This window comes from Lissotriton vulgaris, chromosome 7 (assembly GCF_964263255.1).
Source record: "Lissotriton vulgaris chromosome 7, aLisVul1.2, whole genome shotgun sequence".
Lineage (NCBI taxonomy): Eukaryota > Metazoa > Chordata > Amphibia > Caudata > Salamandridae > Lissotriton > Lissotriton vulgaris.
The window spans coordinates 1,741,855,453-1,741,880,978 of record NC_141695.1 but is presented as its reverse complement, the minus strand read 5'-3'; the positions used below and the strand labels follow the sequence as shown (position 1 = coordinate 1,741,880,978).

The 25,526-nt window shown below is 43.2% G+C and overlaps 1 protein-coding gene across 4 annotated transcripts in view; it reads left to right on the top strand.

Moving 5' to 3' along the window:
- Positions 1–25,526, top strand: part of LOC147706548 (ovostatin-like) — a 256,365-nt gene that overhangs the window by 22,961 nt on the left and 207,878 nt on the right. For all 4 annotated transcript variants that reach the window (XM_086933013.1, XM_086933011.1, XM_086933012.1 and 1 more), the window contains exons 3-8: positions 109–253; positions 2,864–2,916; positions 5,290–5,310; positions 12,503–12,668; positions 15,012–15,096; positions 19,651–19,777. In XM_086933013.1, coding sequence (XP_086789139.1) covers positions 109–253; positions 2,864–2,916; positions 5,290–5,310; positions 12,503–12,668; positions 15,012–15,096; positions 19,651–19,777 — 597 coding nt within the window. The remainder of the gene's footprint in view (positions 1–108; positions 254–2,863; positions 2,917–5,289; positions 5,311–12,502; positions 12,669–15,011; positions 15,097–19,650; positions 19,778–25,526) is intronic.

The window sequence follows — 25,526 nt, the reverse complement described above, 5'->3', positions numbered from 1 at the left end:
AAGAAAGAAAGAGAGAAAGAGAGAAAGAAAGAAAGGAAGACAGAAAGAGAGAAGAGATCGAGGCCCGTTTCCTTATGTGTTTTAATGTCCCATTCTGTGTTTCTACAGATTCCAAGTGTGGCCTTTCCTACTCTCGCCACCTTGATTGTGATCTCTGGAAATCAGAGCAATCAGAGGAACGTGGTGGTCAACGGCGTGAAACCTTTTTGCGTTGGGCAGATGGAGAAACAAATCTACAAGCCCGGGGAGACAAGTAAGGAAAGAGCGGATGCGCTGATTGGGTGGCGGCGTGGACTGGTGGCCTCGCATGGCAGGCTCGATGGCGCCGCCACTCTACAGCTCGTGTTGTTTTCATTGCATCAGGGATGGCACAATTGTCCTCTTAAAGGCATTTGCAGTTCTAGTTCTTGATGGTTGATTATATTTTATTTATAATTTTTTATTTATTGACGTTTCTATAGCTTGCGCTCTGCCCATGGGCATTAGTTAGTACAGGAACAACAAGATTACATTAGACAATGTTAGAATATTTGTATAAGTCACAGGGAGATGAAGTGATTTGCCCAGAATCGCATGATATTTGTTGAGTTATAAACCTACCGCCCCCTCATGTGCTCGCCCCTCACGTAGAATACCGTGGAAGGACCAGGGACCTCGATAGGTTTGGCCAGGTGGGCCAACCTTCCTGTCGCTAAGAATGCCTCCTTAAGCGAGGTGACAAATTTGGGGGGAAAAATCAAATGGAAAATAATGGGGGACGCTGACTGCATGAATTGGCAAGGATGTGTGCTGCAGGAAATTGGTCTATGCCCCCCCCTACCCCCAGTCTCCCCCCACCGGGATAGGAGGTGGGTCTGTTCTGCGTCCCCTTCTCTAGGGCCTGCAAGCCGGCACTGGAGGGGGTTTTGACCCCTGGGCGATCTCCTGCATAGAGGAGAAGGTAGTTTAATGGCCAGGGTTTAAAGTGAGAAAGTTGCTGCCAAATCTCAGACCCAGAAGTAATTAAAAGCTGAGTTTACAAATGGGGCTGTGTCAGGCCTTGTTTTCATGCCCTTAACTTTGTCAACAGTGACTGTCTACATATCAGCAATGAAGCACCTGTTTATATTTCAAGTCTTATTCCTTCTTGCATTGCCTGAGATTGTTTGCTTTTTTCAAATGTTGTGTTCCTACCATTTAATTTCCAAGCAACCTGTAGCTTTTGTATAGTGCAGACTGTGGAACGGGTCTACTCCAGGCCTCCGAGTGACGTCAGTTTGTGGAGGGGTGTTTATGACAGGCACCGCTGAGTGCTCTGAAGCTGAGGCTGAAGGTAGTGTGAGTTTCCCACAGGGCCTGACAGTAGGTAATAATGGTGGTCAGACTATGTTCCCATCCTATCCTTGGCCTCTCTACAGAGCAACAAGTACGATGGACACATATGCACCAATTGTAACTGTGGGAAAGTGTGTGAAAGAGGTTCCTAGTTGTAGAAATATGGACAGCACCAATGGCAAAGAAAATGCAGGTGAATGGGTGGATTGTGCGTGGAGGGGGGGGGGGGTGACCAAGTGGAGGAATCAGAAGCGAGTAAGTGCAGAAGAGAGTGAAAAGACATGCCGAAGAGGAACGAGAGGTGTGAGCTATGCAGATGGAGAATATCAGACCACTACTCCTCAACAGCCCTTAGTAATGATTAGTTCACCGCCTCATACATTCAGAATTTAAACATTTTGGGCCATATGTAGGTGGCCCAATAACAGTCGGTAATGGTGAAATTCGTTAAATTTCACTGTTGCCGACTGGTATTTAGGCATTTGAGATGTAGGGAGGATTCGGTATTAAGGAATCGGTAAATACAGATTCCTTAATACCGATTCCTTATGGCCTTGCATTTAAGGAATCGGTAATACTAATTCCTTAAGTGCAATGTAGGTAGCACTTAAAAGAGTGCTTTTGTGCCTTTAGGAATCGGTAATATCACCAACTTCAAGTTGGTGGTAATTATCGAATTCCTTAAAAAAGCACTTTCTTGCTTTTTTTTATGTGCCATGTGGCACACATCCATGCCCTTAGGGCATGCATGTGTGCCACATGGGTACACATGCACATTTCAGGGGTGCAACAGGGTGTCCTTTGGACACCCTGGCACCCTTGAAATACCTCCCGGTATTACCAATTCGGTAATACCGAATCGGTAATACAGAATGTCTTCACATTCACTCCTATGGGCCTCAAAGCCCTTAGGAATGAATGGGTAGGTATTCGTTATTACCGAATCTCAATTACCGATTCGGTAATAACGAATATTAAGAATTTGGTATTTTTTACCGAATTCTTACCTACATCTGAAATACCGATTCCTAAATACCGAATCGGTAAAATTCGGTATTTCGGAATCAGTATTTTCAAGTTACCTACATCTAGCCCTAAGTGATCTAATTGTGCACAACAAAATCATGGTTGTTTCTTATTCATTTACTGCTGCTGGGAAGCTTTGCCACAGACCTTAGGACTGGCTTGTTTTAAGTGCTTGTGCATTGTCGCTTATATGTCAGGATGCAACAACAGAAAATCCAGAGAGGCACTCAAATATCGCTCAGTAGCATACTTTATGAAGCACAGGACTTTAGTTTACATTTTAAGCCACACCCTTTATTGCATAGGCCACACCTCTTGTAAATGATTGGTTGGTACGCTTCTCTGGCCACTCCCTCTTTACAGACGCCCATCTTTTATCATCCCACTTAAAGCCCTGGTAAAGGTCTAGTTGGAGGGGTGTTTGAAGACTAGTATAACCAGAATCATCTCCTGGGACCTCACTCAAAGAGCAGTCAAACATGTGAGGATAGTCCTTATTAATCTCTTTTTGTTCCATCCACAGTGCGATGTCGAGTAACCTGCTTAAACGGCGACTTACGTCCGGAACCCCAAACGGTGAGTGACGTGACCTTAATATTAATGTATCCCACACCCGAGGTGTGGTATTTGTATTCATTGCAGAGTGCATAATCACTGCATCAAATGTGCAGCAAATCTGCACCAGCATTGGAATGATGTATGGGGGGGAATAAGGGGTGTTTCTTTTTTGCGTGACTCGCGTTAAAGGCTAGGGGATTAGTTAAACACAAGGATGATGCGGGAAGCAGGGAATAACGTTCATCCAGATTGAGGGGGCAGTGGGAGAGGCAGATAAAGATGAAATGTTGTGTGGGGGCCATCTAGCAAGGAGGCATGGATATCTTGGGAGAACATACAATGACCCGATTACTTTCCGTTAATCTTCATTACTCTTAGTCCTACTCGTCCTCGTCACAGCCATTATGTCAATGAGGGTCCTCCCTCCCAGCACACAAAGAAACACACGTTCAAAAGTAAGTGCCATCCACCCACCTGGATGCCATATAATTGGTAACTTACTCAGAATCCTCTTGTTATAACCAAGCAATTGTCAAAGGTACAGACTATGTAATGACTGTGAAGATCAGGACTGACAGTAATCGTGGACTTACCTCTGCTTCACTTGTCCTCACCGCAACTCACATGCCTTTGACAATGAAGTAGACCAAACGATATAACTGCACACCCAACCCTGTTCATGCACACTCTTAACAGAGCAGCCCAGATTACCCCATTGCAGACTTTAGAACCCCCACACCAAAGGTTGTGTTCCCATCAATGACATTATTCAGTCTGTAACGCTTGATGAAAGTAGAATCCAGAGCCCAAGTAGACACCCAGTAGATTCCTGTAATCGAAACTCCTTGAAACTCTGCCAGAGAGGAGGCCATGCCCCTCAAAGACCTCCCCTGAACAACACCAGCACCAGAGGAATCCTGATCAATCTGAAGATTGCAGTTTTAACCACCTGATGAGAGTAGACTTGGTTGCTTTGTTTACATCTAAACCATGTGTCCAAGTGTCGCAACCAGATGGTCTCTCAAAAGGGGAAGGTTGCAAGGTTTTAAGCACCGTACCAAGATCTCAGGCGTGGACGCAGATTTTGACGTATGTCTGGAGATAGAAAAGCTCTTCAAGACCTTAGCGACCATCGACTCCTTTCTTTTTCGTTTCTGAAAACTCTGCCAAAATGTCTTAGTAGCAAACCAGTGGGTCTTAAGAGTGGAAAGATGAAGATGAAAACTGTCCACCAGGAATTGCATGATTGCTGTAAAAGGAGGAGAGGAAGCAGAAAGATCATACAAAAAACACTAATTGTGAAAAGCAGATCTGTATCTAGAAGAAGCCTTCAAGGTCAAATGCTCCCTGAAATTCAGAATTGTTTACAGAAGAATACTTAATAAGGTTGATCAATCAACCTCCAAACTGAAAGAGGTATGTTTAGAGGAGAACCATGGTGGACATCGAGTCATTCCCTTGAGGATCAGGAACCGAGAGTTTCTCGGCCAAAGGGAACTATCACAATCACTTTAGGCCCCACCATGTGAATTTTTGCTATCATCCTTGGAACCAGAAAAAAAGAGTGAAAGGATAAAGAAGTTCTCAAGGCCACTGCATCAGTGGAGCTTCTCCCCCCCAAGCTCCCTTCTCCTGAAACCTGGAGCAGAATCTGCGAAGCTTTGCATTGCTCCATGGTGCAAAAAGATCCAGGTATGGTCGCCCAATCCTTCTGCAGATCTGTGCCAAGCTTTTCCTGGATAAGTTCCAGAGAAAGCCCTTTGCAGCTCAGCCTCCGTCCTAATGTTATGCCCCTGCATCATCCTCTCGGGGTCCAATCTCCCCGTGACGCTGCTGGTTATAAAGGACCTGGTGGGGGTGGGGCTTCCTTTTGTATTGTCCCATCTTTCTTTCTGTCCGGGGAGAGAGTACACTCATGACGTAATGAATGGGGCAAAGGACCTAGTCGTAATGATGTTGATATGGAGATGTCAGGTGCAGTGCTTTAAATGGAAAAATAGAAGTGCAGGTACTCTATAACAGAGTACCTGCTTGGTTATGAGAAGTGCCAGTACTCTCCATATTAAAGTATAGCATTTCTCTTGAGAAGTGCTGGTACTCTCCCTCTCAAAATAAAAAAGTGCTGGTACTCCGTACCGGCCAGTACCGGCTCATTTAAAGCACTGGTCAGGTGGAAGAAGGGCATAATTCAAAAGGGATTGGTGAGTCGCATTCTCAGTGACACCCCACGCCATTTCCCCCTATGTTGGTTCAGACGTCACATGCAAGGACCCCCTTTCGGCAGAGGGTGGTTCATTCTGGCTCCAGCCAGCTAATGTGGTCTAAGAAAATGCTACAAGTCTGTCCTCCGCTTGCCATTAATCACAAAATGTACCTTTTTCTCTTTTTCAGGTTACAGTCTTTGAAGCAGTGGTGAGTTAAATCCAGCCCTTAAATTCGAATTGGAGAGAGAGAGAGAGAGATATGCCCCCACTTTCTGTATGCACGAGGGACGGGGAGGGGTTGGTGTTATAGTTCATATAGGGGCCAATAGGATCACTGTTCAAATTCTCTCAAAAGTGATCGGACCCCATGTATTGTTGGTTCCACTTGGCAAGTCAACCTATGTACTGGTAGCCGTTATTGGTACCAGTTGAAAAAGGTCTATAGCTTAGTCAAGGCTGTGACATAGTAATGAAAACCTAAGGTTATATTTCCTTACAAGGCTATGACCTGAACAATATATTTCTGTTGTAATGAGTCATAATTTCCATCATTTTTTAGAAAATGTATTATTGTTATTTTTAGATATATAAAAAATTGATAATACGTTTTACAATGTAATATAGACATGTATTAATTCATGGTCATGATAATCATTATTTTGTGCAAATAGACAATACAGATAAAAAACATGAGACACAAATGATGATGGCAAGGCGGTAGTGAGACTAGGCGCGTTTCGGCGAGGTCGCCTTCATCAGGTCACCGTCTTAGTGTACTGTAAACGAAATAATATAGGACACAGCCATTATTTAACATATTGTTATTGGAAAAAAGGGGGGGGGGGTTACATATTTTTTGAATTTTGTAAACACAGCTCATAATCCTCCCAGACATTTAAAATACATAATATACATAATAAACAAAAAACATATGAAACAGCTAAAGGTGATGCTTTAACTCTATCAATGCAGTGATCTGTACATATTTACAGTGTTGAAGAAATTCCACAAAAGACAGCCAAAAAATATACAAACTGCGGTGGAGAACACCAGAATAGCATAGTTAGATCAAAAATCTGTAATTAAAATTATAGGTTCTAGTAATATTTACATATTCTTCAACTAGTAAGTGGGGTTGGTCATATCAATCAGATGGACAGCAATTTATCAAACAGATGGCAATACAAAAAGTTACATTTTATAGCCCACCATATAAAAGATACCTCAATGTTACCTGTAACACCCATTGGAGGATGTAATTTCAGACTGTGCACTGTGATATGTAGGTATTATGATTGCAGATGTGTAAAGACTGAAATTGATGAAGAAAAAAGAGGAGGAAAGAAAAAAGGGGGGGAAAATGTTGTATTACTTATATCATATATAAATGAGAGATGATATATCATCTGAAATCACAAGGAAACAGGGGGTGTATAATTCAAGTATGATGCGCTAAGACACAGCTAAGAACAGATCTAGTTAATAACGGACACCTTTAATAATGGTGTACCAAGATTCTTGACAAACCTATAAGGTAGTAAGGTATAATATCAGGTTAGACGAAAGGGATTCTGTATGGTAGATGACAAAAGCAGTAGCCCAGAGACATTAGAACCTGTATCTAGCAGGCAATGGAGTTCTAGATATGTGAATGGGGTTGCTCTCGACAAGACGTCAAGATTATATAGCTGGTAGCCGACAGCCTTGACGTTGGTAAACAGGAGATTATTACGATAATGTATAGCAGAAACACTTATATCCTAGGTAACGACAAGACGTCATGATTATATAGCTGGTAACAGACAGCCTTGATGGTGGTAAACAGGAGATTGTTATAATAATGTATAGCAGAAACACTTTTATCCTAAGTGTAGATTACCTTATATATATATATATATATATATATATATATATATATATATATATATATATATATATATATATATATATATATATAACAGACTAATGAGTTTGTACTAAAGATATAAGTGCTCACATCATGAAGATGAAAACATAATAATCTAATATCAATAATAGATGTCCAAGTTACCTGTATTAGAGAAAGGTGTCACCGTGATATGGTGCCGATTTATGTTTTTTCAATTGTGTTCAGATTCAGAATTAAAGGTGCCCTCTATATTTGGATCCTATATATGAAAAGGATACAATAGAGACAAAGGTATATTTAATGTAGAGGTTGCCAAGCTTAAAAAGGTAAATAACAAAGACTAGAAGTAATTTGCCCACCAGGTATGGCGACATGTCGTTTATATAATAGAATTCATTAAGGTCTGTATGCTGGATGGGCTACAATACAAACCACATGATATTACGGTATTGGTGCACCAGTGCCTCCCAGCGGCTATTCGGGTTATTGTACAGATTGAGGAGCATATTATCAAGCCCATTATCGCCACATCATCTGCACTTTTCTGCCGATAACGCGGCGATATTTGCATTGCCCTATTATGGCAGCGTTAAGTCAATTAACGTGGCTTAAAGCCACGTTAATTGACTTAGCGCTGCCTTGGTAATAGGGCCCCTTTCACGATAAACTCATTGTGAAAGGGGGAGTGCAGTGGGTGTTGCAGTGGGCGTTCCACCGCAACACCCATTCACTTTGACACTGCCACCTATTATCAAGAGAGGCGACAATAGGTGGCAGCGCCGAATTTAAGCACAGGAACGACCTGTTCTTAAGGTGGCGAAACGAGGAGAAAGGCTTCATTTCTCCTCATTTTTGCTTTTTCCATGTGTGCTGCCTTTGCAGCACACATCGAAAAAGAAAAATGCCAAGGTTTGTTTATGTACATAAACAAACCGATTTTTAAAAATGCCAATTTGTAACTTACATGTGTGCTGCATGAAGCAGCACACATGTAAGTTACAAAATGGCATTTAAGCTTTGTTTCTGTGCTGGAAGGAACACCTTCCTGTACATAAACAAACCTTCCCTGTCTCTGCTGTCGTTAAGTTGTAAAACATATCGCCATAGCAGTGGGAAACGCTAGGCTGCACCATATCCTTGGGTAACTAGTCAAAATATTGAGTTTTTAATTTCGACTAGACATAATATCGAGTTAAAAATATAGAATAGACATAATATCGACTAGACGTAATATAGACTACAAAAATATTGACTAGAAAAAATTAATATCGACTAGAATATCAAAAATATCGAATCAAAAGTATAGAATGGACATAATATCGACTAGACAGAATATAGACAACAAAAATATCGAATTTAAGGTAAATTAATATTAATAATACATTTTTGTGTAATATAATTCTGTAGCGGGTTGTGGGTTTATAGGGGAAAAGGGTGGGAAGTAATTTTATTATAATTAGGTAAATATGTAATTTAATTTTTGGGTATTTATTTAGAATTATTGTTAATTAATTATTAATTGGCAATTAATTAAAATATAATTGGTAATTAAATTGAATTGATTAATTGATAAATATGTTAATTTTAGTCATTTATTTTCTGTAGCGGGTTGTGGGTTTATAGGGGAATAGGGTGGCAAGTAATTTATTATAATTAATTAAATATGTTATTTTGATTATTGGTATTTATTTAGAATTAATTGTAAATTAATTATTAATTTGTAATTAAATAAAATATATTTAGTAATTTATTGTAATTGATCAATTGATAATTATGTTACTTTTATTAAATTATTTTCTGTAGTGGGTTGTGTGTTTTTAGGGGAATAGATTGTGAAGTAATTTAATTGTAAGTAATTACATTTTTTAATAAAACATTTATTGAGTTAATTTTTCAAAATACGTTTAAATTGTTAATTATTTTATTATTAATAGGTTAATATTTAGTATTAGTAGGTAATTTTTATTATTAAATAATTTTTATTTGTATTTTAAATTGATTATTTAAAATATTTTACACAATTGTAAAATATTTTAATTAATTTGTAATTGGTGTTACTATTTATATTATTTATATTTAAATAAGAAGTATTTACTTGCCCTACCCTATCCAACGCTTTCCCTACTGTTGCACTCACTGGAGTTGGAATAGTAATTTTTACCCCTACACTATCCAACGGTTTCCCTACTGTTGCACTCACTGGAGTGGGAATAGTAATTTTTACCCCTACGCTATCCAACGCTTTCCCTATTGTTGCACTCTCTGGAGTGGGAATAGTAATTTTAACCCTACGCTATCCAACGCTTACCCTACTGTTACACTCACTGGAGTTGGAAAAGTAATTTAAACCCCTACGCTATTCAATGTATTCCCTACTGTTGCACTCTCTGGAGTTGGAATAGTAATTTTTACCTCGACGCTATCCAACGCTTACCCTACTGTTACACTCACTGGAGTTGGAATAGTAATTTAAACCCCTACGCTATCCAACGCTTTCCCTACTGTTGCACTCACTGGAGTGGGCATGGTAATTTTTACCCCTATGCTCTCCAACGCTTTTCATACTGTTGCACTCTCTGGAGTGGTAATAGTAATTTTTACCCCTACGCTATCCAATGTTTTCCCTACTGTTGCACTCGCTGGAGTGGGAATAGTATTTTTTACCCCTACGCTATCCAACGCTTTCCCTACTGTTGCACTCACTGGAGTTGGAATAGTAATTTTAACCCCTACGCTATTCAACGCTTTCCCTACTGTTGCACTCACTGGAGTGGAAATAGTAATATTTATCCCTACGCTATCCAACGCTTTCCTTACTGTTGCACTCTTTGGAGTAGGAATAGTAATTTTTACCCCTACGCTATCCAACGCTTTCCCTACTGTTGCACTCTCTGGAGTGGAAATAGTAATTTTTACCCCTACGCTATCCAATGCTTTCCTTACTGTTGCCCTCTCTGGAGTTGGAATAGTAATTTTAACCCCTACGCTACCCAACGCTTTCCCTACTGTTGCACTCACTGGAGTGGAAATAGTAATATTTATCCCTACGCTATCTAACGCTTTCCTTACTGTTGCACTCTTTGGAGTAGGAATAGTAATTTTTACCCCTACGCTATCCAACGCTTTCCCTACTGTTGCACTCTCTGGAGTGGGAATAGTAATTTTTACCCCTACGCTATCCAATGCTTTCCTTATTGTTGCACTCTTTGGAGTGGGAATAGTAATTTTTACCCCTATGCTATCAAACGCTTTCCCTACTGTTGCATTCGCTGGAGTGGGAATAGTATTTTTTACCCCTACGCTATCCAATGCTTTCTCTACTGTTGCACTCACTGGAGTCGTTACAGTAAATTTAACCCTTTTTCTATCCTACGTAAAAAATATTGTATATGTTTTGTAAATAATATGTATATATATATGTATTAAAAATATAAATATTTTTGTTACATTAATTATTTATCAATTTTTAGTTTATTTAAGTATTTTAAATATGTTTACATTAATTTAATTTATTATTATATTACTTTTAATTGACTTTTAAGACATTTAAAAAATTAAATATTTTGACAGTCTATATTTTTTACACTCGATATTTTGGAGTCGATATTTTTGTACTTACCTGTTTGAAGATAGGAAGTCGATATTTTTGCAGTCGATATTTTTACCTCGATATTTTGTCCTCTCGATGTTCTGTCAGTGATCAATATCCTTGGTAATATGGTGAAGCCTAGTGTTTCCGAAGTGGGGAAGAGAGGCGTTAAGCCAAGGCGGCTAACACCTCTCTTCGCCACTTTGTTGGTAATATGCCCCTGAGTTCCTAGAGGGAGCTATTTAAAATGTTGTAAGAAACGCAGTAAGTCTGACATATTGATTGTGAAAAGCATACGTTATAGTCATTTAAGAGTGAATGTAAGGCTAAATTGTTATTTCTCTGTGTATAAAGCCTACAGATAGATAAATATTTTGTTACATTAAATGTCACAGATTACCTTTGTACTGAAGGATTTGGGCCTTGGTTTACTCATCTGACAAACTCTAATGGGGGATAATTTGTACTATAATGGTTTTGCTGAAAATCTGTTCTTAGCCATCTGCCATGTAGTAGTAATAAAACTGATTAAATAATACATTCATCCATAGGGATAATGGGTCATTTGCTTGCTGCTACTTTCATCTGCAGTGCTCCGCATCCCAGGAGGCCACGTATTCTAAACCCTGGAGATAAATTATGGAATTTTGTTGCCCAGAGGATATCACTGTGTTATCATCCCAAAATGTCAAACCCTGTGGTTTTAAATGTTGCAGCCATGCTGGAACTTTACAACAATAATAGACTAGTTGGAGTACTAGTTGGTTTCTTTTTTCTACTTGTATTCTTTTTATTTATCTCGCATATATTGCTTAGCTTGTGTGTGTTTTATTGTGGTTGTGTCAGAGGATGAATACAAAAATCACCAAACCCATACAAGGTGATGCAAGTACAGCATACATTGTGTTTAACCCCTGGCAATCGTTCGGGGTAGCATTAGAGCCCTTCGTTCTTTTGCTCACCTTGCCACCTCTGTTCGGACCTATACATGTGCAATGAGCCTTGACCCTGCTCCTCACGGTAGCAGCCCCACCCAGCCCCAACTCCCAGGCCAGGTCCTCATCAAATTGTAAACACAAGCAACCCAGGACTGGTTTCACCCTGATAAGGGCTCTTCAGCCAGGTATGACTTGGCTTTAGTAGCACAGTGAGCAAGGGGCACTTGCCTGGGCATATCCTTGGCACTTAAGTTGGTACATCTATCACACAAAAGGTGATGGGGGAATGCTTGCTATTTGTCTAAGTAGTAGCAGTAGCTGTCGCTCAGGTAGCATCCCAAACCCTTGTTCCTTTGCTCACCATGCCACCTCAGTGTGGACCCTGCCATATGCAAATCAGCCTTGACCCTGCTCATCATGGGAACAGCTCAGCCTGATATTCCAGGTAAGGTCCTCCCCAAACTGAAAGACATGCAAACGAGGACAGTTCTGCCCTTGTAAGCCCCCTTCCTACTGCGCCACTGGAGCCAAGCTACACCCGACTGAAGAGTTGTTTGTCTTCTGGTTCAGAGACGCCTGTCTTGGCAGTTCAGGCGAGACGGTTCCTATTGGAGCAGGGTCAAGACTGATTTGCATATGGCTGGGTCTAATCTGAGGTGTCATGGTGGGCAAAAGAAAGATGGGTTGCAATGCTATCCTCGGGGCCAAAAGCCATTTGTTTAAAAAAAAAACCTTCGACCAAGATTTCGCAGAGGATCCACAAATCTAAGTAAACAAAAAGGCATGGGATCCTTGCAACTAAAAACTACCCTGGGGTCGGCCATGGCCGGGTGATGGCTGCCAAGCTGTCTCTCTCTAAATATGTGGAATGCTGCTGGCTTCCTATGCCTCCATCTTGGCCTCTAGGGAGCATGAAAAGACAGCACAAAAAAAGCACAAATGGTTGGAGAACTGGTTTCAAGGGCTTGTTCTTTTTTCTCCCCAGGATCCATCTGGGAATATTGTGAAGCGAGAGACGAACGTGGAGATGCTGGACACATTTGCCATGCTCAGTTACATGCTTTCATCCGAACCTTCCACGGGGTCCTACCAACTGAGGGCAACTCTTGCTTCAGAAACGGTTTACATGTCCGCTGAGGTTAAACGTTATGGTATGTCCTTGCATAGCACGTGTAGGGTGCGCAGGCTTCTTCTCGAAAAGGCGCGAGTAGGCGTGCACAATGCAGAAACAGGACACAGGGCTAGGGAAGCACGTGCCAGCAAGCACAGCAGAGAAACTGAAGAAGGACCCAGGGCTAGGGAAGCACGTGCCAGCATGCACAGCAGAGAAACTGAGGAAGGACACAGGGTTAGGGAAGCACGTGCCAGCATGCACAGCAGAGAAACTGAGGAAGGACACAGGGCTAGGGAAGCACATGCCAGCATGCACAGCAGAGAAACTGAGGAAGGACACAGGGCTAGGGAAGCACATGCCAGCATGCACAGCAGAGAAACTGAGGAAGGACACAGGGCTAGGGAAGCACGTGCCAGCATGCACAGCAGAGAAACTGAAGAAGGACCCAGGGCTAGGGAAGCACGTGCCAGCATGCACAGCAGAGAAACTGAGGAAGGACACAGGGTTAGGGAAGCACGTGCCAGCATGCACAGCAGAGAAACTGAAGAAGGACACAGGGCTAGGGAAGCACGTGCTAGCATGCACAGCAGAGAAACTGAAGAAGGACACAGGGCTAGGGAAGCACGTGCCAGCATGCACAGCAGAGAAACTGAGGAAGGACACAGGGCTAGGGAAGCACGTGCCAGCATGCACAGCAGAGAAACTGAGGAAGGACACAGGGCTAGGGAAGCATGTGTTAACATGCTCAGGTGCCAAAGATAGTTTCCACACAGGACGTCTTTGAGATCTGTGAATGGGGACCTTCTCTGCATGCACAAAGCCAAGGCCGCTCACTCAGGGGGACGCTCCACTGCCCCAAAAATCTGGAACTCACTGTCCCAAAAATCTGGAACTCACTGTCCCAAAAATCTGGAACTCACTATCCCAATTATCTGAAATTCACTGTCCCAAATGTCTGAAACTGCACTAAAAATCTGGAACTCACTGCCCTAAATATCTGAAATTATCTATCCCAAATATCTGGAATTCGCTGTCCCAAATATCTGGAATTCACTGCCCCAAAAATCTGGAACTCACTGTCCCAAAAATCTGGAACTCACTGTCCCAAAAATCTGGAACTCACTATCCCAATTATCTGAAATTCACTGTCCCAAATGTCTGAAACTGCCCTAAAAATCTGGAACTCACTGCCCTAAATATCTGAAATTATCTATCCCAAATATCTGGAATTCACTGTCCCAAATATCTGGAATTCACTGTCCCAAACATCTGGAACTCACTGTCCCAAATATCTGGAACTCACTGTCCCAAATATCTTGTACTCACTAGCCCGAATATCTGAAATTCACTGTCCCAAATATCTGGAACTCACTGTCCCAAATATCTGGAACTCACTGTCCAAAATATCTGGAACTCACTGTCCCAAATATCTGGAACTCACTAGCCCGAATATCTGAAATTCACTGTCCCAAATATCTGAAATTCACTGTCCCAAATATCTGGAACTCATTGTCCCAAATATCTGGAACTCACTGTCCCAAATATCTGGAAATCACGGTCCCAAATATCTGGAACTCACAGTCCCAAATATCTGGTACTCACTAGCCCGAATATTTGAAATTCACTGTCCCAAACATCTGGTACTCACTGTCCCAAAGATCTGGAACTCACTGTCCCAAATATCTGTAATTCACTGTCCCAAACATCTGGTACTCACTGTCCCAAACACCTGGAACTCACTGTCCCCCAAACATCTGGAACTCACTGTCCCAAATACCTGAATTTCACTGTCTCAAATATCTGGAACTCACTGTCCCAAACATCTGGAACTCACTGTCCCAAACATCTGGAACTCACTGTCCCAAACATCTGGAACTCACTGTCCCAAATATCTGGTACTCACTGCCCTAAATATCTGCAAGTCACTGGTCCTGGAACTGCACCGTATTGATGCTCAATCGACCTCGAGCAGAGCGCTCCAAACTCTGCTCTCTGATGTGTGCCTCTGGGTTTGGTTTCAGGCCGCCTCTAGTTTGGACTCGGAGCGCCGAGTTGGCTGAACTCTACCAGTCACTGTGACTCAATCATCCACTCATCGCGGGATACATACTCGAGAGAGGAAGGGATTGCTCCGCGAGTTACGGTGCACGCGTATTGTCTGGTGTAGCTGCGCAGGGTGTTTGGAGATTCCGTGGAAGGGTGTGGCTGCGCGCGGCTGTGCACATGGCGTGTGTCGGTGTGTGTGCTGGCGCGCGTGCACGGCTGGTGATTGTTTATGGCGGTGGAGTGTTTGAGTGTGGGCTGACATTTCAGGAAAGGTCCGGTCCATGTTTGCTGCAATCTGTGGATCAGTGATGTGTATTTTATTTTTCTCCCTCAGACTTACCAACTTTTGAAGCGAACTTAAAGGTGCCGTCGTCTATCAGCAGCATCGACCGTTCCATGGAAGTGGTTGTTTCTGGAAGGTATGTGCTCTGTCTGCTTCACTGAACAATAATCTGGGGTTTTGAAAAGTGCTATATCCTCCTTATGGGAAGGCCTCCTAGGAGCTAAGAGTGGTCCATCCGCACCCCCCGCTGAGGCCGGGCTGAAGGGCCGGAACCCCCGAATGGCGGATCAGAAGAGATTTAAGAATATATCTGGCGCCCCTGGAGATGACATGTCAGGCTAGATTCAGAGCATGGAGAAGGGGGTGCCAGAGAGGGGGGGGGGGAGGGGGGGGGGACTGATTCCAATTTGTTAGGGTCAGAATGAAGGGTACGTGAACGATGTGAGGACAGAACTGTGCAGAGAAAGACACTTAAGGGAACTCTCACTCATACTGGCAGCTGTTTCCTGTTGATATAGAAAATAAAAAAAGTATTTTGTTGGACGTAAATTGTGCTGTGAAAATGTATTGTCCAAAGACAACCACAGTTGTCATAACTGAAATCCCTGAACGTAACTAACTGGACTAATTTGGGCTCCTGTTCAACCTCTCACTCAATTACCGCATTAAGGGGCAGATTTACAAGAAAGTGATGCATCTGTGAAGATGTGTCACTTTCCCTGCGCCACTTTGAGAAACGCTTGCGAAACTATAGATGCCCCGTATTTATAATACGGCGCACCTTGGCGCAAGGATTGACAGATGCGTCAGAAATTCTGACGCATCTGTTGACGCAAAAGTCAAGCATTGCTGGAGTCATGTCGCAAGCACGGCGCAACTCCAGCAATGAAGGGGGAGGCCTATCCTCATTGTGAGGAGTCACTCCTCACGCCTGCTTCAAGCAGTCGTAAGAATTTGACACAGTAGCGTCCTAGAAGTGGCGCAATGAAATCTTGTAGATTTCACTGCGTCACTTCTACGAGGCTTTTTTGCGTTTGAACGCCCACCCTGCATACATTATACCTGACGCAGGTATAATGTCACGCAGGGCGTTACAATGTGACGCATCTCCCTAGAGGCGTGACATTGTAAATGGGCCGCATTTTTACGCTGCTGCTGCATCACAAAAAGAGACGCAACTGTGGCACAAAAATGGCGCATGGGGCTTGTAAATCTGCCCCTCAGTTGCTTATTCTCCTTGTGCCAAACTGCACTGTTTCTTTACACGTCTAGAATGTGCGTAAAAGTCTCCTGCCGCAGCTCTGTACCCTGGGTGCAGTTTTGAGGTTTGTGGAGCGCAGCCATGTTTTTGTTTTCAGTCCTGTTATTCTGCCTCTGGTCAAGCATGGACGTCCAGTGCCATTGCTGGCCACATGAAGGGCCCCCACCAACCAGCCTCTAGACCAAAGCTAATTCTTCATGCCTTTTATGCCTTACGCTTTTGCATTTTCTACCAGCATGCCCGCGGTTTTTAGCGAATAGATATTGGGTATGGTGCTAAGGTCGGACTGGCGGTACCCAGTGGCGGCTCGCCGAGGGAGTGCTACGGGCAGTGGGGCGGGGGAGGGGCAGGGTGGTGGGGGATAGTAAACTCCGGCATGAGGCCCAACGGAGTAAAATAAATAAATAAATAAATAAAACAATTTACATTGCGCGCGCTGCAACGCCCACTCGGCGATGCAGCGCGCGCAATGTAAATTGTTGTATTTATTTATTTATTTACTTAACTCTGTTGGACCATATGCCGGAGTTTACTACCCCCCACCCTGCCCCTCCCCCGCCCCGCCGCGCCGCACTCCCTCGGCGAGTTGCCGCTGGCAGTGCCGGCATCAGGCGCTTCCCTGGAAGGCTCAAAGGTTGGGGGGCCAGTTTGGTTACTAGGGATCTGTTTTGCTACTGGGGGCTGGTTTTGCAGCAGTATCGTTCACCAGCGAAGAACACAGTCAGCAGGCCAGCAGAACCCACTCAGCTCTCACTCTCTTTTCCAGCCTCCCTGTGTTTAGAAATGTGTTACGGTTTTAACCCCTTGGGCGCACCCGGAATGTTGCCGCCGTGCGGCAAAATTCCACGCGTCCGACACATGCAAGGGGTTAAAAGCTTCTGTTGCACACTTCCTTGTTTATCCAGCAGTTTTCAGCCACAATAGAAGTGTTATTTTACCTCTGATGATTAATCTTCTGCTGGAGAAAAATGGGAGTTTTATTTAGAGGTGGCTTTGACTCATCCAAGGAAACACAGAGGGTTGATGTTCCTGCTGGAAAGAACATTCACCACACATTACAGAACTGTGTTTTATGTGCATAGCTCAGTGGGTTACTGCTTTTCTCACAGGGATCCTTTTGTTACTGTGAAGTTCATAAGTTAGTTGTGATCTAGCATAGAGCTCTGAACTGCGATCAAAGAGCTGCAGGCCAGCTGCATGGTACATGTTACAAAGGTATGTTTCCCCAGTCTTTCATTATTCTAATGTCGCAAAAAAAAGGGGTAGGTTTGGGTAGAAATAAAATGTTATTCGTAAAGCCTACCATAACCACTGAGTTAAGTTCTGAGTTTGTGCTTCTCCAGACAAAACACTCTTAAAAATACATATCTGTGAACCTGCATCTTGTACACCCCTTTGGTTCACATTTTCTATACGTGTGATTCATTGTCTCTATGAGTTTGTGCTGTAAAGTGGTCTGACACCCTACACTGGTATGAGAGGTGCTATAAAACAAATGAAATACATGTGAGAGAGGGGTAATGGAGAGATGAGGGGCACTGTTGGAGGGTGACAGTGAGGTAATAATAGCCCAGCAAAGACTTTAATATCCTGGTACACTGTAAGGTAATGCTTTACAGTGCTTTGAAAGCTAACAAAATGGAATACATGATGAAATATGTCAGAATTTCCTGGGTGAGACACCCTTCCCACCCCCCACATACATACATTCTCTCTCTCTCTCTCTCTCTCTCTCTCTCTCTCTCTCTCTCTCTCTCTCTCTCTCTCTCTCTCTCTCTCTCTCTCTCTCTCTCTCTCTCTCTCTCTCTCTCTTCTTTCCTTCTTTCTTTCTTTCTTTCTTTCTTTCTTTCCTTCTTTCTCTCTCTCTCTTTCTCTCCTTCTTTCCATCTTTCTTTCTTTCCTTCTTTCTCTCTCTCTCTCTTTCTTTCTTTCTCTCTTTCTTTCTTTCTTTCTTTCTTTCTTTTCTTCTTTCTCTCTCTCTCTTTCTCTCCTTCTTTCTCTCTTTCTTTCTCTTTCTTCCTTTCTTTCTTTCTTTCTCTTTTTCTTTCTTTCTCTCTTTCTCTCTTTCTCCTTCTCTCCTTCTTTCCATCTTTCTTTCTTTCCTTCTTTCTCTCTCTCTCTCTTTCTTTCTTTCTCTCCTTCTTTCCATCTTTCTTTCTTTTCTTCTTTCTCTCTCTCTCTTTCTCTCCTTCTTTCCATCTTTCTTTCTTTCCTTCTTTCTCTCTCTCTCTCTTTCTTTCTTTCTCTCCTTCTTTCCATCTTTCTTTCTTTTCTTCTTTCTCTCTCTCTCTTTCTCTCCTTCTTTCCATCTTTCTTTCTTTCCTTCTTTCTCTCTCTCTCTTTCTCTCCTTCTTTCCATCTTTCTTTCTTTCCTTCTTTCTCTCTCTCTCTCTTTCTTTCTTTCTCTCCTTCTTTCCATCTTTCTTTCTTTTCTTCTTTCTCTCTCTCTCTTTCTTTCCTTCTTTCCTTCTTTCTTTCTTTTCTTCTTTCTCTCTCTCTCTTTCTCTCCTTCTTTCCATCTTTCTTTCTTTCCTTCTTTCTCTCTCTCTCTTTCTCTCCTTCTTTCCATCTTTCTTTCTTTCCTTCTTTCTCTCTCTCTCTCTTTCTTTCTTTCTCTCCTTCTTTCCATCTTTCTTTCTTTTCTTCTTTCTCTCTCTCTCTTTCTTTCCTTCTTTCCTTCTTTCTTTCTTTTCTTCTTTCTCTCTCTCTCTTTCTCTCCTTCTTTCCATCTTTCTTTCTTTCCTTCTTTCTCTCTCTCTCTTTCTCTCCTTCTTTCCATCTTTCTTTCTTTCCTTCTTTCTCTCTCTCTCTCTTTCTTTCTTTCTCTCCTTCTTTCCATCTTTCTTTCTTTTCTTCTTTCTCTCTCTCTCTTTCTTTCCTTCTTTCCTTCTTTCTTTCTCTGCCTCACCCCTCCCTTTTGTAATGGCCGGGCTCACTTGCTGCTCATGCTCGCTATGCAGCCTGCATGGCTGGTCTGAAATAGCAGGGCTGCTTTGGGTCTCGCAGCAGGGAAGCTCTTGTTGTTCAAGCAGCAGCAGGCATGTCAGAGGTTTTCACGGGCCAGGCCAACAAACTCAAGAGGTGCCCCCTTTAATGGATGCCTAGTTTAACCTCTAAAAAACAGTGTCCTGCATGGGAAGGGAGAACACCGCTGCTCTAGCCTATGAAGACATCTACTTGTATACCTGTGGCAGCAGCCTTGTCATCAATAAATGGGGCGCGTTTGCTTTAAAATGTATGAATAAATGTCACAGCACGAGTGAAGGCCCAGAAAAGGGGAGGTGCCCTGGAAAGTGTTGCTGCCTTCTGACAGCCATGCTTACATGGTTATATTTTTGAAACAGTATGTTGCATCTTGGTGAAAGTGGGGCTGCCCCTTGAAGATACCTTCTCTGTAAGACTAAAGCTGTTCTCTCCTCTTCTTCTCAGTTACACTTATGGAGAGAGCTTGGGTGCAAAAGTTGAATTGTCGGTCTGCAGGAAACCCAACCAGTTTAGCCAAGCAGGAACCTGTAACCTCAATCCGAACGGCATCTGTCAGTTCTATCCTGGATTCGTAAGTAGTGGACGCCTCTGCCGGTGCCGGTGAACTCTCTTTGCATTCCTCCTCTTCCCTTCTCCCTCACCCTTTACTTGGATGTCCACTGGAGGTCCAGGAGGTATGGATCCATGCCAGGTTTTCAGGCTATCCGCATGTAATACAATTACATGCAGCTCATAGCCACTGGCTATCTCAAAAATGTTGCACATCCCTGCTCTGGCCTACATGGACCAGGAACCGCCCATCACAACCGTTCACTCTTAACATAATGTCTACAAGGATGGATGATACGTGATTCCTATTCCTTATAGTCCTCAATGTATGTGAGTGATGAGTACACCTCATTCACTATAAACAATGTACGTCAATTACAGAGTATTCCATTTGACTAGTGCACAGACGCCATCCTTGTTTTTCTAATAAGGGTTCCTTTATTCACAACTTCTTATTCTTTTTATTAAAAACGTTTCATCCAGTGTAGCCAATGTGTTTCGTCTTGTAAAAGAGACTTCTCCAAGGCTACAAAATACAGAAAGTACATACACATCAAAATCAATTATGCAAAAAAAAATCCTCTCTGCACAAAACCGGTTATAACAAAAAATTTCTCATAAAGTACATTATTTCAAAATATGAAATTGTCATCACGCCCAACACATGTTTCTGTGCACATTTTATTGTATACTTCATTCTAATTCTTAATATTGTACCCAATGCATGAGGCTATACAATTCATACCCCAGCCATCTTAAATTTTCATGAAGCAAATTCCATATTTTATTAAACAATGGTAAATCATGTTGAGCCTTTATTTTACCCCAGTGATTGCATATGGCAGCGTGCAACCTACATGCCGCGGGTGCACGTGACACACTCGCGCCCAGGCGTTGACATTCTTGTAACAGTTCTCCGTATGTGTCCACACAGAAACGGCAATCCACATAGTGCTGATTGTTCCATTTATGGACATCTTCATGGCAAACAAAAAAACGTCAAAAAGGTTTTGGCTCCTCTACGGCAGGCTATAAGGCTATATTATTGGTTCTAATATTAGTAGAGAGAGCTTTGTCCAATAGCACGGATGGTTACATGGGAATACTCATGTACCACCCATTGAAATCCCCCTTTGATACAATTACTCTCAAGCGCTTCTTCACTTTACTTTAGGGCTACAAGTTATGTGCTATAAACAGTGCTTAATTTGAGCCAGTGGTGTCCGGGGCTCGGCACCAGCACTTAATTGTCAACACCTGCACTTATGGTAGCTGCCACATGGTGGCACTGTTTGTATAATTTAGAGATGAGCAGAACAGTAATTTTTGTATTAATTCAGTATATATTTAAAACAACTAAAACCTGCCGCCCAAGCTATTTTTATAGCAATGGGGGCATAGAATGGTCTAATTTGCCACACTTGTAGCAGTGTGCTGGTTAGTAGTTCGGTAGGTACGGTCACTGGCAATGCCTGCAGGGGCAATGGGTGGTGTAGGCAGTGGAGGCCTCCTAACGAGAGCCCTGACACTTGTCTTTTTTTTACAAACTAAGCACTGGCTAGAGAGTAAATCCCAAATTAACATTCCGCACAGGTTGCTTCCTGTCTAGTGGCTTTGAACCTGCACAAATGACTCCAAAATCATCTGGAGTTCCGTAAAGCTATAAAGACATGGCTATTCCCGGGATAATTTCTGTCTTTTTCGCTGCTTGCCTTAACTATGGTTACTTGGTAGCGCTGGGACGCCCCGTTGCAGGGGCAGCCATACGCTGTATACATTTCAGTAAATAAAATAAATAAATAAAATAAATAAAGTTGGTTAAAAGTTCATGGGTAGTGCCTTAACGTATGACTAAGAAATAATTCACTTTACAGATATGGCTGGAAACAAAGCCAGGAAGTTTGGCGGTGAATCATTTCTTTTGGGGAGTAGCCTGGCCCAGAGCCAAAGCCAGTCGCTAAAGCCTCATCTACAAGTTCCTACCTGTTGGCTGGAGATAATGCCAAGAAAGGTGAAATAATTGGATAATAACACAACTGAAAAAAGAAAATGCTCAAGATCTAGGCAACTGGGGATGGAGACGGGGCAGAATCATTCAACAGGAAATTACTGAGAAATCCCAGCATTCAACTACATTTCAGCTGAGGAAGATATCTTCGACTGATTACAATTTTCATATGATTTAGGGTGATTCTGCACACTATAGAAAACGAGTTTTCTTAAGTTAACCTCATTAGGTCTGAACTTGGGCCTCCACACGTGCTTCAGTGTATTCATTTCTATCTCTCCTCACAAGCAAATACTTTTGCAGACACATGTTTTTCTTGGTGAACACACCTTTGTCTCGAATTGAAGGCCTTTCTGCTCTCTGTGGCTCTGAGGGCCCATTCATATAATAAGTTTGTAATTATTTTGTGGTTAACAAGATTTGTAGTGCCAATTTTGGTCACAGGGGCATTCATAAGTACTCGTTTAGCGATGGTGCTCATTAACGTTGTATTTTGTTCTATAGTAGTACACAGGTTAACCCTGTGAAACATTTTTCTCATTTTAAGTTGACCGTATTGTCGCGGTTGGGGAGGTCAAAGCACAGGGCAAATTACAAACAGGGGCCTATGGTATCAGAGGCACATAATTACACAGCCACACAGATTGCTGGTTGGGACCGGAAGTCACGAGCGACCCCGACCCATTTATTTATAGCTCTCTGGCCACGCCTGGCCAGAGAGTGATACAATGTGCAGTGGTGCTTCCGGTGGCTCACCCCTCCGAGCTAACCACTAGAATGCTACATCCCTTATCAGGTTGGATTTTGAAACAAAATAAAGTCACCATAGTCTAGAACATAAAGTCCGCTAGTTTCCGGTTGGGTCTTGGGTTTGTCCGGAGGTCATATGTGTGACGGTGTATGTCACGTTGGACATGTGGGCTTGGATGTCTTCCGCCCGCAGATTGGTGTTCTGGATTGGGAGCTTCGGGCAGCTGTGATCTTGTCGGGCTGCATGGCACCCCGGCCTCTGTTGTTTGGTCAGCCTCATTCAGTGTTGTTTCTGGGAATTCTGGCTGCTCTGCTGTGGTCCGGTCTCTGGACACGTCCGGGACCTTTTTAAACCACGAGATGTTTCTCGTCACGGTCTCGCCGTTTCGCTCTGCCGTGACAGCCATTCCACTGGTTGATGGTACCACCCATACGCTTGGTTCGTAAGGGGTTCGGAACTTCCCAGTGTTCCAGCGGTTCCTGATCAACACCGAGCATCCAGGGTGGACCACACAGATTTTCGCCTTGCGTCTTCTGCTCGCCTTGTTATTGGTGTTGTGTCTCCTCACTTGTGCCATCGTTGGGTCATAGGACTTCTGTTTCCAGCCTTCGCCTCTTGGAAGCATGTCTCCGTGGGGCCCGGCCAGCATGAGCGACCGCAGAGACACCTGTGTCGTGCAGTGAGGCGTACTGCGGTAGTCCCTCAGGAACCGCTGTAGCGTGCACTCGGGGTCTGCGCCTTCCACTGTGGCAATCCGTAGCACCTTATTGGTAGTCCGCATAAATCGTTCCACTTCGCCGTTTGCCTGTGGCCACTGTGGCGTTACTCGATGATGCTTAATCCAGAGATGTGTCTGGAATTTTCGAAATTCACTGCCCTGGAACGGGGGCCCATTGTCGGTTCTGATGATGTGGGGGATGCCGAAAAGGGCGAAAGCTTTCTCCAGCACCGGTTGGAGGTTGTTGAATGATGTGGATGGGAGGACTTCCACAATGGGGTACTTGGTGTTGAAGTAATCAGGGTTCCCAAGGCCTACATGCTCCGAAGATAACCCACTTACACTCAAGAACTGTTGGCACGGAAACTGAAAAAAGGCAAAGAACAAGTTTATTAAGACCCCATGGGGTGGTGGTACACTCAAACAGCACCCTTCGGTAATGCAAGAGGTATCACACCGAACACCGGTGTGACCCCAATTTATATACAGTTTTGGGGCAATAAAAGATAGGCGGCACAAGTTAGAACACATTTTAAGGACATATATGGTCATGTTTTGGAATACTGCCAGCTCATTGGAGGGGGCACAACTCCGCTGGTCAGTTTGGCGCACATTCCTAAAGGCTTACTGGTCAGTTGGGACTGCGCATGTGCAGCTTGACCAGTACTAAAAATAGCCTGTTGCTGGGCAGACTGAAGTGGTCAGTGGAACGGACAACAGACTAAAGGGCACGCCGGCCACGAGGCCGCTTATGGTCTAAGATGGCCGCCGCAACATTTAAAATGGCGTTTTCATATATAGCCAAGTTAAAGGAGGACAACGTGTAGGTTCAGCTAATCGCTAACGCGGCCATGCCAATTACGACAGACGACCCTTTTAGCGTTTAGCTGAATCTACCTCATAGTGAACATAATCAGGATGCTCGTCCTCGATGTCTATTAACATAATTTGTGTTACTTCTTTATGAAGCATCATTTTGTCATGAGCAAGAGCTCGTCTTGATGGTATGCAAGCTGATAGGCACATAGAACATAAGGCTGGGCCACATTGAATACATAGGCATATAAAAAACATTGCTCCCACAATTGTACATAGAATCGTCAACAGCTTCCAGCCCCAGGTAGCAAGCATGGACCAGAACCATCCTGAAAGTGTCCAAGTTCCATTGTCCGGGTGTATCTCAGCTGCAATCTTGTGCAGCTTGGATATGGCATCATAAACGGATGGAGAATTGTCCGGAATGTATACACAGCAGCTGCTTCCGATAATTCTACATGCCCCCCCACGATCAGCCAAAACTACGTCCAACACCATCCTGTTTTGGAGCGTAACAATTCTAGAAATCTGTAGTTCCTCAGTGATATTTCCCAAGGCAATGGCAGTGTCATTCGCTACAGCCTCAACAACCCGTGTCAGTCGTCTTATTTTCCGGCTGTTCAGTGCAGCCCCCACGAAGGAGAATAGTCCCAAATTAAAGTCCACATATTGTTGCAAGGCAGTATCAGTCTGGTCGATGTCATCCAGAACAACAGTCCGCTTAACCCTATTCAGGACAAAATCATGATATAAAGTATAATCATTGTGATACATTGGTGGGGCAATGAATACAGGAGGTAGTACAAACGATACATAGCACGTGCCCAACCATCCCAATGGAAGCTGATGGTAACCCTTCGTTCCACAAATAAAATAAGTATTCCGTGATGCTACAAATGAGATGCCATTCGGGCTGTCAAAAGTGAGAGTAGTGTTACATTCGCTTTTCCCTACTGCAATCAAACCCTTATTTCTAATGCACAAATCGGCTTTAGTAGCAATAACATTAATAACATGTGCGCTGGATACGTTAACATTTCTCTGGTTGCTGTACACACGTGGGGCAGACACATTATCAGGCCTGTACTCCTCCCATTCAAATCGAGTACCCTCAGCCCACGGAAACCCATCCTTGTCATGAGTGCATACTTTGTTCAAACGGAAAAGTACCCCCCCTTTGGTTGGCCATCTCAAAGTAAAGAGGAGGGTGTACCAGGCATTGCATGATCCATTGTGCGAAAACGGGAGTGGAATGAGTGGGGTGCCCCCTCTTTTCTGGTGCCCTGGCAACATCCCACACACCCAGCAATTTGAGGTATTGGTCATATTATGTGTGTGATGCAGAATCTGAATAAAACTATTATTCAAGTAAGTCTGTCGGTGCCGTTCTTCGTGATAGGGTAAAGTAAAGTGAAAATGTTCAGAGGGAGCCGGGGTAGTCGGCAGCAAATGTTCACGTACAGGCACCACAAGTTCAA